At 52.8% G+C, this 15504-nt stretch overlaps 1 protein-coding gene across 1 annotated transcript in view; it reads left to right on the forward strand.

Moving 5' to 3' along the window:
- DNAH1 (dynein axonemal heavy chain 1) overlaps positions 1–15446 on the forward strand; it is a 144833-nt gene extending 129387 nt beyond the window's left edge. The window contains exons 72-77 of the mRNA XM_065408329.1: positions 1037–1207; positions 9453–9583; positions 10306–10450; positions 12814–13020; positions 13820–14054; positions 14942–15446. Coding sequence (XP_065264401.1) covers positions 1037–1207; positions 9453–9583; positions 10306–10450; positions 12814–13020; positions 13820–14054; positions 14942–15063 — 1011 coding nt within the window. The 3' untranslated portion in view covers positions 15064–15446. The remainder of the gene's footprint in view (positions 1–1036; positions 1208–9452; positions 9584–10305; positions 10451–12813; positions 13021–13819; positions 14055–14941) is intronic.
- The last annotated feature ends 58 nt before the right edge of the window (positions 15447–15504 follow it).

Genomic DNA, 15504 nt, shown 5'->3' on the forward strand with positions numbered 1-15504 from the left:
GCAGTTAGGGGTGGGGGTCTCGGGAGGGGGTGGTCAGGGGACAAGGAGCGGGGGGGGTTGATGGGTTGCGGGTTCTGAGGGGGGCAGTCGGGGGCAGGATGTGGGTTGAGGTCAGATGGGGGGGGACAGGCACGTGGGGCTTGTACTCACCGGGCGGTTTCCTACTGGGTCTTCGGCGGCACTGAAAGACCCGCCGCCGAAGTGCCACCGAAAACCCAGAGCAAGTGAAGACACACACACACACACACCCCACTGCCGCCGAAGTGCCGCTGAGAACCCGGTAGGGAACCAGTTATTAGGATTTTGGGAGCTCATCACTGCCCTTATAATATGTAGTTTGAGTATAGATTATTATCTAGACTAATACCACCCAAAGTGGACACAGAGTGGAACCCTTACCAGCATTAGCCTACAGCTTTTGACACTTGCTTGTCTATCTTGATGAGTGTACGCAGTGGTGGTGTAGCTGTGTCAGTCCCAGGATATTAGAGAGACAAGGTGAGTTAAGTAATATCTTTATTGGACCCACTTCTTTTGGGGAGAGAGACAGAGCTCTGCATGGCTCGAAAGCTGGTCTCTCTCCCCAACAGAAGTTGGTCCAATAAAAGATACACTCATTAAAGAGACAAGGTGGGTGAGGTATGTGCTGCTTCTCCAGATCGCTGCGCTCACATCCCTTCTCCTTTAGTGCAGAGCCGAGCTCCACCCCACATACGGCATTCTCCTCAGCTTCTCTCCCAGGTCAGCCCTTCATCACTCTTGTTACCATTCTCTGACTCCTCTCCCGTCCCCTTTCTGGTGCTAGGGCATCCCAAACTAGCCACGTCTGACAACATTCTGTTGGTGCATCACCATGTAAGATAAGTTTATCACATGGCTGTATAAAAGCCAGAAAGTCCAAAGGCATGTGTCATATTCCTCTCCTCTTTCAAACTCTGCTGGGTCAATAACCATCAGAATATAGCCATGCTGTTTCTCCCTCCTCCCTCCCAATGCACACTCCTCACCTCAAATCTTGTGGCTGATTTCACTCTAGGGATACATCCAATACATCAAGAGTCTGCCACTCAATGACAACCCGGAGATATTCAGCTTACATGACAATGCCAACATCACCTTTGCTCAGAACGAGACCTTTGCCCTGCTCGGGGCCATCATTCAGCTGCAGCCAAAGACGTCCACCTCAGGAGGCCTCGGCAGGGAGGAGGTGTGTAGCCAGGGTTGCTGGGCTTGCCATTCGCTCAGTGTAACATACGCTGCTCTGTGGTTTGAATTGCTGTGTGGGACAGAGAAAGGTAAAGCCCGCCCTCCACTGGTTACTGCTGCCTACTACAGCCATATTCCCTCTAGCTAGATTTTACAAGGCAAGCAGGATCAGGTCTAGTCAGTCCTTGGAGGGAAGGTCCTTCGCTCCTGCTCCTCAAGGAAAACCCAGGAGCTACAAGACATGCTATTAGTGAGTCAGTAGCTGGCACTCTTCTCCCTGACTCAGGACTGAAGGTAGGGTGCTCTGCAACTGGACGTAGCATTCAGAGACTATAAAATAGTGTCCTGACCCCTTCTGCTCATTAAAAAACACACGGCATTTTGCGCAGGGGCATTAGCCTTTGTGGCCTGGTCTGGGGATGTGTAACTCCCTTGGTAGTTTCCAAAGGATAGTGTTCTTCACATCCTGACTGGCACAGTTGTTCAGCATTGCTGAGCACTGCTAAAGCTTTCTTGCCTCCCATTCCTAAAGACATGGGGGAGGCTTTCCTATTCTGGGATCATGTAGGCATTGTGTACATGGAGCGAAAGCAGCTCTGGGATGGTGGGAAGTGTTGATTATAGGGATGGAATGTAGTTCCCTTCCCATTACACCATTATTGGGAATGAGATTCCCTAAAAGATCTGGCAGGAAGCTGGGCAGTCGTGTAACAGCTGATTTTGAGTTAGGGCTTCCAGTGGGGTTGGTGCACTGTATTTCAACAAGAAAATGTCCTCTCCTACACACAGCTGTGATATCAATTCAGCTGGGTGAGTCTGTGCCACCTCCTGGTGGATGAGAGAACAACATAATAAAAGGCGCTAAATACATAGGCCCAGATCCTCAAAGGTATGTATGTAATGTGATGGGGCAAGGCCAGATGGCTACAGTAAAGTAGTGAAGAACAGGTATGTTAGCCCCAGGCTAAACAAATCCCTGGTACCGTGGTAACCAAATGGCAGTTGCTCCAGGTTGTTCAAGACATCTGGGGCCAATTAAGATCCTTCTAGAAGGCAGTGGAGATAGCTAGATTGATTGGGACACCTGAAGCCAATCAAGGACTGGCTGGAACTAGTTAAAAGCCTCCCAGTTAGTCAGTGAGGTGTGGGTGTCAGGAGCTATAGGAGGGAGCTGTGCTGTTGGAGGAACGAAGCAGTACAAATCTATATCAGGTGCAAGGAAGGAGGCCCTGAGATAATTGTGAAGAAGATATTGAGTGGGGGCTGCTGTGGGGAAGTGGCCCAGGGAATTGTACATGTCCTATTTCCAAAAAGTCAGCTTCCATAGCTGCTAATTTTAGGGTCCCTGGGCTGGAGCCTGGAGTAGAGGGCGGGCCTGGGCTCTCCCCTCCCCTCCCTGATTAATCACTGATACTGGGAGACAACAGAGACTGTGCGAGGGAGGGTTGCTTCTCCTCACCTCCCTTGCTGGCTTATGGTGAAAATGGCTCAGTAGACTGTGACCCTTGCCTCTAGAGAGAGAAGGGCTATGCGGAGGGTCACAGTGAGCCTCTGAGGCTAGCAAAATCCATCAGGAAACGCAGGACCCACGGAGTCAAGGACAGAACTTAGTCACATTACTAGCTCTAGACCTGAGGAAGAGCTCTGTGTAGCTTGAAAACTTGTCTCTCTCACCAACAGAAGCTGGTCCAATAAAAGATATTCCCTCCCCCATCTCAAGTTGCTCAGTGTCTCAAGCCACTCTTGGCAGCCATCCTTTCTTCTTCGAGTGATTGTTCACGTCCATTACACATTAGGTGTGCGCGCGCCGCATGCACGAACGTCGGAAACTTTTTCCCTCAGCAGCTCCCGTCGGGCCTGCAGGGTCTCCCCTCCCGCCAGAGCGGCGCCCCGCTCTAGCGTATATATATCCCTGCCGGCCCGACCCTCCCTCAGTTCCTTCTTACCGTCCGTGGCGATGTTGGAACAACTCTGTCTCTCATCTGAGAGTGTCCCTTAGCATAGTAATTAGTGTTACAGTTATCAGTTCGTTAGTAGTTAGTAGTTAGTGTTAAGCTAGCAGTTATCAGTTCTTTACAAAGGTTTAAACTCTTTGTGTTAGGTGTTTGGCTAACCCCGGCACCGGCCCTGGGCGGCGGGGCATGCCGCACGCCCAAGGCTTCAAGGCTTGTGCCACGTGCCGCAAGCCTATGCCATTGAGTGATCCACACGAATCGTGTCTCTGTTGCCTGGGGGAAGCACACCAAAAGGAGCGCTGCAAGATCTGTAAGGATTTCAAGCCCAGGACTAAGAAAGAGAGAGACTTTCGCCTTAAGCAGCTGCTCATGGAGTCGGCGTTACAGCCCTCCACTTCTACGGCACCGTCAACCTCGGTGCGGAGTGCCCCGGCATCGGTTCGGGATCCGATGCCGGCGGGGCAACCTAAGCCTACGGCACCGGCTCGGACGGAACACCCCCGGCACCGGTCCTCTTCACCGGCTAAGCCGAAGGGCCAACCCAAGGCCCGAGGACGTTCCCCGCACAAGAGGGTAGCGCCCGCGAAGACCGCAAGTGCCACTAAAGCCGTTGCGGTCCCAACACAGATCCCGGTGCCAGTGGCTCCGGCGCCGAAAGGCCCGTCGAGCCCCGGGATAGGCACGTCGAGTGAGGAGGAAGGGCTGGAGGAACTGTTGGAACAGCCCTCCACCCCGGACACATTTGAGGCAGCAAAGGACCTCACTGAATTGTCCGCTGAAGGCACCCTCCGCGCTAAGGACATTCCGCCGAGACTGCCGTCCAAAGGCAAGCCGGCGATGATGCGCCCATCACGGTCGCCATCTCGGCACCGTTCGCGGCGCCAATCCCGGTCGAGCTCCGCCTCGGTGGACTCCCGGCTTCCCTCCGCGCAGCGGGCCGCACAACCGTCGGGCCCCAGCAGACGCGAGGCACCGGCCCAGCAGCCCTGCTCGAGCAGGCACCGGGACGTTTCGGTCGCGCGATCCCTGAGACCGTCCTCCCGCAGCCGCTCCCGGTCCCGGGGCCACCGGTACCGATGCAGGTCCAGGTCGGCACGGCGCTACTCCCGGTCCCGGTCACGAAGGCACCGCTCTCCAACCCCGGACCGGCACCGCCCCACGGCACCGCCGTGGCCCTCTAGATCACCGTCCATAGTTTCGGAGGTGGACTCGGGCCATTCCAGCAAATATGCCCACAGAGCGCAGGCCAGTAGGGAGCACAAAGCCTCTTGGCAACCACAGTGGGGCCACCCAGGGCAATGGTCATTCTGGACCCCTTGGGCCTACCATCAACAAGGCCCCCCATCCAGAACCTCGAGATTGGGCCCCTCAGGACACCGGTCCCGCTCCCCACGGTGGCGCCCACCCTCCCGCAGGGAGTCCACGGTATCCAGGCCGCCAGAAAGGGAAAGGGCCGACTCGGCACCGAGCCCGGCACCGTCTCAGGCCCACGTCAGAGAACGCACTCCGGAGGAGCGCCCTGCTGATGAGGAGTTACAGGAGGAAGAGGACGCACAAAAGGCCATGACCTCCTCCTCCTCACCAGACGAAGCCGTGGCGGGCACAACAGTGTCCGGTCCTCCCCCGATTGACCATCGGGCACACCAGGACCTGCTCCGCCGAGTAGCCCTCAATTTGGGGTTGCAGGCAGAGGAAACCGTAGAGCAGGAAGACCCTATGGTCGACATTCTAAGCCCGGAAGGCCCCTCCAGGATTGCGCTCCCGCTCATAAAAACGGTCCAATCTAATTACAAGACCGTATGGCAAACACCAGCCTCCGCGGCGCCTACGGCAAAGGGCGTAGAGAGGAAATACTTCGCCCCATCCAAGGGGTTTGATTTCCTATTCTCCCACCCAACCCCATGTTCGCTGGTCGTCTCCGCGGTCAACGAATGGGAGCAACATGGCCAACAGGCTCCGGCCCCCAAGGCCAAGGAGGCAAAACGCTTGGACTTATTTGGGAGAAAGGTCTACTCATCCGGAGGCCTCCAGCTGCGGATCGCGAACCAACAAGCGATCCTGAACAGGCACAATTTCAACTCCTGGGCATCGGTGTCCAAGTTCAAGGAAGCCTTGCCTCAGGGCTCGCAACCCGAGTTTGCTGCCTTAGTAGACGAAGGGAAGGCGGTGGCCAAAACCTCCTTACAGGCCTCACTTGACTCCGCTGACGCAGCCGCTAGGACAATTGCGTCAGGAGTGGTAATGAGACGCTCGGCATGGCTGCAGGCTTCCGGCCTTCCCCCAGAGGTGCAAAACACCCTCCAAGACCTTCCGTTCGAGGGTTCAGGCTTGTTTTCGGACCAAACGGATGCCAGACTACACAGCCTTAAGGACTCTCGAGCTACCCTCAAGTCGTTGGGGATGCACACCCCAGTGACGCAGAGGAAGCCCTTCAAGCCCCAACCTCCGCAGAGGCAGTACCACCCTCATCCTAGACAGGAGCCGTACCGCAGGAGGGGCAGGGATAACAGGCGTAGACGCAACAACACGCCCAACCAAGGCCAAAATCAGGGCCAAAACAAACCGCAGCCGGGAAACAAACAAGGGTTTTGAAGCTGCGATCGAGGACAGTGTACCAACCTCTGTTCCGGATCCCCCCCTGTGTTTCAGGGACCGCCTGTCCCATTTTTACCGTGCTTGGTCATGTATAACATCGGACCGCTGGGTCCTACGCACGGTGGAGGCAGGATACACCCTTCAGTTCTCCTCGCCCCCTCCCTCCCACCCCCCAACCCCGTCCCTCTTCAGGGACCCCTCTTGCAAGAGGTGCAGGCCCTCCTCACAGTAGGAGCGGTGGAAGAGGTTCCTCCGGACCTCAAAGGGAAAGGGTTCTATTCAAGATACTTCCTCATTCCCAAAGCAAAAGGGAGCCTTCGTCCTATTCTGGACCTACGCAAGCTAAACAAATACTTGCTCAAACCACGTTTCTGTATGGTCTCCCTTGGTACCATCATTCCATCCCTGGATCTGGGGGATTGGTACGCTGCCCTCGATATGAAAGATGCCTATTTTCACATCGCTATCCGACCGGCCCACCGGCGGTTCCTGCGCTTCACTGTCAGCCAGCGCCATTTCCAATTTACAGTTTTGCCCTTCGGCCTGGCAACAGCCCCGCGCGTATTCACGAAATGCATGTCCGTGGTAGCAGCTTTTCTTCAAAAAAGAAGGATGCGCGTCTACCCATACCTGGACGACTGGCTCCTAGCGGGCCGTTCGGAGGCCGAGGTTCGCTCCCATGTGGCATTGACGCTACAGGTGTTCCACGAACTCGGTCTACTGGTCAATGTACCCAAGTCATCACTGGTCCCTACGCAGAGACTGGACTTCATAGGGGCAGTCCTGGACTCAGTGGCGGCACGGGCGAGTCTCCCCGTGTCGAGGTTCCTGGCCATTCAGAAGGCCGTGAGCTCCATCCAGCAATTCCCCACGACCACGGCCAGATGTTGCTTACAACTCTTGGGGCACATCGCGGCCTGCACCCACGTAGTCGGACACGCCCGCCTCAGACTCAGGCCACTGCAGTTGTGGCTGGCCCAAGCATATCGCCCCAACAGAGACCCCTTAGACCTGGTCGTGACTATCCCGGCTCGGGTGTCGAACGCCCTCCGTTGGTGGCTCGATCGGCAGCAGGTTTGCGCGGGAGTCCCTTTCGCCGCCCCACAGCCCGTTCTGACGTTAGTAACAGATGCGTCGGACTTGGGTTGGGGGGCGCACCTGGGGGACCTGCGCACTCAGGGCTTGTGGTCCAGGGAAGAAAAGTTGCTTCATATCAACCTGAAGGAGCTAAAGGCGGTTCGCCTCGCCTGCCAAACCTTTCACGCTACCATAAGAGGCCACAGCGTGTCGGTTCTGACGGACAACACTACCGCCATGTTCTACGGCGGTAGAACTACAAACAGGGCGGGTCCCGGTCCTCTCCCCTCTGTCACGAGGCACTCCGCCTCTGGGACTTTTGCATATCCCATTCAGTCCACTTACTAGCGACATATCTCCCGGGGGTCCAAAACGGACTAGCGGACCACCTCAGCCGGTCCTATCTCATGCACGAGTGGACGTTGAAGCAGGACGTCCTGCGTTCAATCTTCCGGAGGTGGGGGTTTCCCCAGGTGGATCTCTTCGCCACCGAGGACAACAGCCAATGCCCCCAGTTTTGTTCATTCCAGAACCACAGTCCGGGCTCATTGGCAGATGCCTTCGCAATCCCGTGGGGCGGGAGCCTGGGGTATGCCTTCCCCCCATTCCCGCTCATCCACAGGGTCCTCCTCAAAACCCGCAGGGACAAGGCGACAGTCATCCTTATTGCCCCGGTGTGGCCACGTCAGCACTGGTTCACGTCCCTGTTGGAACTGTCCGTGTCCACTCCGATAACCCTCCCCCTCCATCACGACCTCATCACCCAAGACCGAGGTCGCCTGCTCCACCCGAACCTACCGTCGCTGCATCTCACGGCGTGGTTTCTCTCTGGCTAAACGATAGGGAGCACGGATGCTCTCATGAGGTCCAGCAAGTCCTCCTTGGTAGTAGAAAGCCCTCCACAAGAGCGACCTACCTTGCCAAATGGAAACGGTTCTCCCACTGGTGTGAGCCTCACCACATCCAGCCTCTGCAGGCCTCAATCCCATCAATTCTAGACTACTTGCTACACCTCAAGCATCAAGGGCTCGCCCCCGCCTCAATTAAGGTGCATCTGGCTGCCATATCGGCGTTCCACCCTGGGGAGTTGGGGGTTTCGGTGTTCTCCAACCCCACAGTAGTCCGATTCCTCAAGGGGTTGGAGAGGGTGTTTCCCTACTCGCGCCCACCGGTCCCCGCGTGGAACCTCAACCTGGTCCTCACTAAGCTCATGGGGCCGCCCTTTGAACCCCTAGCCTCTTGCTCCCTCCTGCACCTCTCATGGAAGGTAGCGTTTCTCGTGGCCATCACATCGGCTAGGAGGGTATCGGAATTGAGAGCCCTCACTTCGGAACCTCCTTATACAGTTTTTTATAAGGATAAGGTGCAACTGAGGCCGCACCCCAAATTCCTTCCAAAAGTGGTCACGCACTTTCATATGGGGCAGGACATTTGTTTACCGGTGTTCTTCCCCAAGCCCCATACGGACCCCAGCCACCGCAGCCTGCATACCCTGGATGTCCGTCGGGCCTTGGCGTTTTATCTAGACCGCACCAGGCCATTCCGCAAATCGACTCAGCTGTTTATTGCCGTTGCGGAGCGAATGAGAGGCCAACCTATTTCGACGCAACGCTTGTCGGCATGGATTGTGCTTTGCATACGCACGTGCTACGAGCTCGCCAACGTACCAGCCCCGGAGATCAGGGCTCACTCAACTAGGGCCCAAGCGTCCTCGGCGGCCTTCTTGGCGCAGGTTCCGCTCCAGGAAATCTGCAAAGCAGCCACCTGGTCGTCGGTGCATACGTTCACAGCCCACTACGCGATCCATCATCAGACCAGAGAGGATGCGGTGGTCGGCAGGGCTGTGCTTCAATCAATTATTCCTTGACTCCTACCCTCCTCCAATGGTAAGCTTGTGAGTCACCTAATGTGTAATGGACGTGAACAATCACTCGAAGAAGAAAAAACGGTTACTTACCTTCTGTAACTGTTGTTCTTTGAGATGTGTTGTTCACGTCCATTACACTTCCCACCCTCCTTCCCCTCTGTCGGAGTCACCGGCAAGAAGGAACCGAGGGAGGGTCGGGCCGGCAGGGATATATATACGCTAGAGCGGGGCGCCGCTCTGGCGGGAGGGGAGACCCTGCAGGCCCGACGGGAGTCGCTGAGGGAAAAAGTTTCCGACGTTCGTGCACGCGGCGCGCGCATACCTAATGTGTAATGGACGTGAACAACACATCTCGAAGAACAACAGTTACAGAAGGTAAGTAACCGTTTTTTCCTTTGCATGTGGTCTATCACCACAAATACTTTGCCTTAATTTCCCCAGCAAGCCTGTCCATTGAGCTCCTCAAGGAGTCCCCTCAAGGATGACCTTTAGAGAGTGTCAGGGAGAGGCCTTTACTTTGCAACTCAAGAATTCCCGCCTCAGGGAGCATTTTTTGGAGGAAATAACCAGCAGCAAAGTTACTGCTAACCCCATGTGTAAGTCCGGCCCCGGGGAACAGAAGCGATTCATTTCCCCTTTGACCTTGGTCAGGCTCGTTCCTTCTGCTGACAAGTTAAGAAGGCCTCTGAAGTTCTCTACCCAGAAGCCATTTCCAGAGCAGCTTCTCATGCCTTGTTCCATCTGCTTTCTAGCTTGTAGAGGAGACATCAAAGGACATCTTGAAGAAGGTCCCTGACCCCATTAACGTGCAGGAGGTGATGCTGAAATACCCGGTGCTGTACGAGGAGTCCATGAACACAGTGCTGGTGCAGGAGGTGATCAGGTAAAGCTCTTACTCACACCCAGCCTTCCAGTCTGCAGGTACACACCTCCTCTACAGAATCACTAGGGGAACTGGCATGTGAGCTTCTGCCCCCAGTGGGAAAGGATATGGCTACGCAGGCTCTCAGAGCAGCCATTCCTGGAGAGGGGAAAGCAGCAACTTAGCCCCTTTTCAGATGGTCCTTGTGGAAGGTACCAAGTGCCTTTTGCACCACATGTGGTAAGCCTGGAGTTCCAGTGTTGATTAGGTTCAGATGTTGCCTTAGTGACAACAGATAGGGCCTACAGCCTTATAATCCCACCTGTCCTGCAGGGATCGAGTGTCTTTTCAATACAGGAACTCCAGGTTATTCAGTGGAATTCATCCTGCAGTTGAAGTTTGAAGGTTCAAAGACATAAAAGAACCACATAGACAAGAGGTGTCATTTATCAGAGAGAACTTACTACAAGTTCCCATTGTTAGCTGAGCATTCTGGTAGGGTCAGAGTTTAGAGACATTTTCCATGCTCTTCAAAAATCTCTCTGGGTTGGGCCTGCAGGCCAGAAGGCCACACTCCAGTAGGGCTAAAGTCACGCAGCACATCAGAAGGGCGTTGTTTTTACGCATTGATGGTGATGGTCTCATTCCTCAGCATTGGAAGACCTCAGCCAGTGTTCATAAATCACGGCCTTGGATTGCTCTGCTCCTTCCCCAGAACTCCTATCTTACTCTTTGTTGCTCAGGTACAATCGGCTGCTGGAAGTAATTGCACAGACACTGCAGGATTTGCTGAAAGCTCTCAAGGGCCTGGTGGTGATGTCATCCCAGTTGGAGCTCATGGCCAACAGCCTGTTCAACAATAGCGTTCCAGAGCTCTGGAATGCCAAGGTATGCATCCACCTGCCTGTTCAGGAGCATTGGCTCATCAGGTTTTGAACATCGCCTGCATGGTCCTTCCTTCATGGTGAAGCAGCTCAGGACTCGAACAAAGGAGACTTAAGAGCTGGCACAGGGGTCAATGAAACTAGAACTTCCCCATTAGAAGGGTTCTGATCCTGATCCTGTTACATACTGAAATGAATTAGTGGGTCTTATGCTAGTCTCCAGTGGGCTCTGATCCACACCAAAAAAACCACCCCACAGTATGACATGCATACCTTGGGCTGAAAATGCAGGCATGTTGCAGGTCAAGATTGAGGTGCACAAGCAGAGCTTTACAAATAGGTTTGCAAGTCTTACCGCCCTCTTAGTCCAGCTTAGGCATTTGCAGCTATTTCTCTACTAAGTCCCACATTTACCTCTTAAGAACATAAGAACGGCCATACCGGGCCAGACCAAAGGTCCATCTAGCCCAGTATCCTTCCGACAGTGGATAATGCCAGGTGCCCCAGTGGGAATGACCAGAACAGGTAATCATCAAGTGATCCATCCCGTCGCTCATTCCCAGCTTCTGGCAAACAGAGGCTAGGGACACCATCCCTGCCCATCCTGGCTAATAGCCATTGATGGACCTATCCTCCATGAACTCATCTAGTTCTTTTTTGAACCTTGCTATAGTCTTGGCCTTCACAACATCCTCTGGCAAAGAGTTCCACAGGTTTACTGTGTGTTGTGTGAAGAAATATTTCCTTTTGTTTGTTTTAAACCTGCTGCCTATTAATTTCATTTGGTGGCCCCTAGTTCTTGTGTTATGAAAAGGAGTAAATACACTTCCTTATTTACTTTCTCCACACCAGTCATGCTTTTATAGACCTCAATCATATCCCCCCTTAGTTGTCTCTTTTCCAAGCTGAAAAGTCCCAAGCTTATCTCTCCTCACAGAAGCTGTTCCATACCCCTAATCATTTTTGTTCCCCTTTTTTTGAACCTTTTCCAGTTCCAATATGTTTTTGAAATGGGGCGACCACCTCTGCCCGCAGTAGTCAAGATGTGGGCGTACCATTGATTTATATAGAAGCAATATGATATTTTCTGTCTTATTATCTATCCCTTTATTAATGATTCCCAACATTCGGTTCACTTTTTTGACTGCTGCTGCACATTGAGTGGATGTTTTCAGAGAACTATCCACAATGACTCCAAGATTTCTTTTTTGAGTAGTAACAGCTCATTTAGATCCCATCATTTTTTATGTATAGTTGGGATTATGTTGTCCAATGTGCATTACTTTGCATTTATCAACATTGAATTTCATCTGCCGTTTTGTTGCCTAGTCACACAGTTTTGTGGGATCCCTTTGTAGCTCTTCACAGTCTGCTTGGGACTTAACTATCTTGAGTAGTTTTGTATCATCTGTAAATTGTGTCACCTCACTGTTTACCCCTTTTTCCAGATCATTAATGAATATGTTGAGTAGTACTGGTCCCAGTACAGACCCCTGGGGACAGCACTATTTACTTCTCTCAATTCTGAAAATTTACCATTTCCTATCGCTTAACCAGTTACTGATCCATGAGAGGACCTTCTCTCTTATCCCATGACTGCTTACTTTGCTTAAGAGCCTTTGGTGAGGGACCTTCTCAAAGGCAAATGTTCTGCCATGTTTTGAAAAGCAGCAGGACTCTTTTATCTTGTGGTTCCCTATGGAAAGAACCCAAATCACCCAGAACCTTGACACATGCCCATTCTTCAGCACCTTGGCATTACTTATTATACCTGCCTGGAATTGGCTCAGCCCATTGGAGGGCAGGGATGCTCCCTAAATATCCATGCACAGTGGCAGTTACTCAGATATGCAATTCCCAGCTGGGACAGGTTGTGGGAGTCTTATTTGCATAAAATCACTGTACAGTTATTTCTCAGCCCAACACTATGTGAGTCTCTGCACTCTGATTGACTGGTGGGCACTAGCTGGAGGGCAGGGATTTGCATAATCACTCTGTGGTTGTTTCCTAAGAACTATACAGTGAATATGCAAATCTGTCTACTCCAAATGGAAATGGAAACGGAAACACTGCACCCCGTGAGAAGCAGAAAGCATCCAGATTGGTGTGGAGGGTTAATGGTGTGCACAGCCTAGACCCTGGCACAAAGGCCCACCTCCTAGCTTTTTTGAAGCAATCCCTTCCCTACCCCTACAGGCACTGGTCTGGACAGGAAACAGGGCCTTTTTCAAGACACCCCTTCCCCACTAGCCTCTTGTGGGTTGGTTGGCTGCAGAATACAAGCAGCAGGTGCAGCCTATTACTGGTGACTGAACTAGCATGAGGATTCAGGACAGCACAAAGCACTCCCTTGTTGGTCTCCTGCAGGCGTACCCATCCCTGAAGCCCTTGGCCTCCTGGGTTAATGACCTGCTGCAGCGGATTGACTTCCTGCAACGATGGATCACTAAGGGGATCCCGCCTGTGTTCTGGATCAGTGGCTTCTTCTTCCCCCAAGCCTTTCTCACAGGGACGCTGCAGAACTTTGCCAGGAAATCAATCGTCTCCATCGATACCATTGCGTTTGACTTTCAGGTCAGTGTCCTGGGGGAGTTACATTGAATCGGCACTGGCTGGCTCTTCAGCAGTAGGAACCAAACTCAAGGAGAGTAGAGACCCATATCCCTTTGACACCACTGCCTAACAGGTCAGCCACGGAGCACTATAGCTGTGTGCATCACCTAGCCTGGAGTGCTAATTGTAGACTGCCCTTTGCATACCACTCAGGCTACACTACGTTTAACTGACTTTTGGAAGTTAGGGCGCCAGTGGGGGGGGGGGGGGGAAGAATGCTTGTCCATCCCATCTAGCCTTGTTGGAAGAGCCCAGGGACAAATCCCAAACACGCTCCTCCTAAAAGCCTCAGCACACGGGCCCAAAAGCCTGACTGAGGCATTTTAGCCACCACCTGCTGAGAGCAAGCAGTGCCCCACTGTGGCATTTATATGTATGTGCACCCACATTTTCACACCCCTCCACTGCAGGGCCTGGTTTCAGAGCTGCCGACTACCCCCAGCTTCCATTGACTGTGGTGAGAGTTGTGCATGCTCAGTATTCCTGAAAATCTCAAGCTGGAGCCTGAAAGTCAGGCATCCCCCAGGGCTGTATATGGCCACCATTTTCAGAGCCTTTTATGAATGGGACTGACTGGCTGGAACACAGCCCCTCCTGGGAAGCAGCACAGCTGTTAGGAGCAGGAAGTTTACACTAGTTCCTGGTGCTAGCTAGCGGAGGGGCGGGGTGGAGGGTGTGTGCACTCAGTTAGGAGTTGATCACTGTCCTGATGCTTAGTGGTGGGCGTCTTGTGACATTCTGCTCTTCCTCGGGCCGTTAGGTGATGAGAGAGTCAGTGAACGAGCTGGCCCAGCGTCCCGTCCAGGGTTGTTATATTCATGGCCTGTTTCTGGAAGGCGCTCGCTGGGATCCCCTCTCCTTTCAGCTAGCAGAGTCACGCCCCAAGGAGCTTTACACAGAGATGGCAGTGATCTGGCTCGTCCCTGTTCCCAACCGCAAACCTCCAACCACGGGCTTCTACCTGTGCCCAATCTACAAGACGCTCACTCGAGCAGGTAAGGAGGCCAGGGAGGGCTCCCAAAGCAAAGGCTGTAAGGGAACTGCACTAGCACCTAGTGAGATAAAGCAGCAGCTGACAGTTAGGCATAGGCTCTTTCTCCTTCACTGCAGGGCTAGTGCTCAAGCTCAACGATCCTGGCAAGATGACACTATATTACAGCTCTCATGTGAATGATAGACCTGGTTCCTGCTGGCCCCATTGACATGAATGGCAGGATATGCATGGATGACAGGATGACAGAGCGACCCAATTTCTTAGACGTGTAATAACAGCCTTGGTTGGGCTGCTTTATTATATGTGCTCCAGAATATGCAGGCAGAACCTATTAGCGTGATGCTAACAGAACAAGCAGGAGTATTTTCTTATCAAGCCGAACCTTATCCATTAACCATCCCAGCCCTCAAGATGCATTTCTTTGCCCATGTCTTCCCTAATAAATATACCTGGTGCTGTGTTTTATATTTAATACATTTTAAAAAGCCTTCCAAGGCAAGACACGATACGCCGCTGCCTACACTTCTCCCGCTCAGCCCTCAGGAGAGGATAAGAGAACCAGTAGGTGCTAGATGTATCATCAGATTGCTTAATGCACTCCTAGAGGATGCTTAACTAGCACAGTGCTGAGTGCTGTATAAAAACGAATACAGGACAGCACGGTCCCATCTCATCTGCAGAAACATTACTAAATGACTGGCTCGAGACCCACTGTAGGCAGAATAGTACAAGAACAGGATGCTCCTACAGTAACTTTGATGCTAGAGCAGCCCCCACTTGTCCATGAGTCACAGCAGGGGGTGAGAGGGATGAGATTTTTTTTCTTGTATAGAAACTTACCAGCCCTGGGTTCATGTTCTAATACAGCTTTACCTGTTTCCATTACAGGGACATTGTCAACAACAGGTCATTCTACCAATTATGTGATTGCGGTGGAGATCCCCAGCAGTAAACTCCAGAGGCACTGGATCAAACGGGGTGTAGCCCTGATCTGTGCGCTAGACTTCTAGGAAGCCATAGCAGCAAGGGGTCTGCGCACCAAGGTACAGTTGTACTGTGTATTTGTAGGCACTGCTTGGTTGGTGCAGTCAACTAGGGCTAGAACAGGCTTGTAATTAAACCCTGCTCTGGCTGCCCCTGCCTCTCAGAGCTCTTGTTTAGTTGTCATAAATAAAGAAGCTGTTCTATTTTACTAATATCGTGCTTGTTTCTTCTAATCAGGTGCCCCCTCTCCTCCCACTAGTGTTTAAACTAGGCAGCAGCTCAAGTCAAGGGCCAGGAAATGCAGAGACCAGCATGGTTCCCACTGCAGGAGCTGGTAACTGACTAGAGCAGCTTAGGCCAGGTGCAATTATTGTGTGTCTGCTGATATTCTACCTGTTGCACTGACTGCTTTATATTTCTATCCAAAGACTCCCCTTCGCAGTGTTCTAAGTACCCAGCCTGCACCC

Source organism: Emys orbicularis, chromosome 7 (assembly GCF_028017835.1).
Source record: "Emys orbicularis isolate rEmyOrb1 chromosome 7, rEmyOrb1.hap1, whole genome shotgun sequence".
Classification (NCBI taxonomy): Eukaryota; Metazoa; Chordata; order Testudines; family Emydidae; genus Emys; species Emys orbicularis.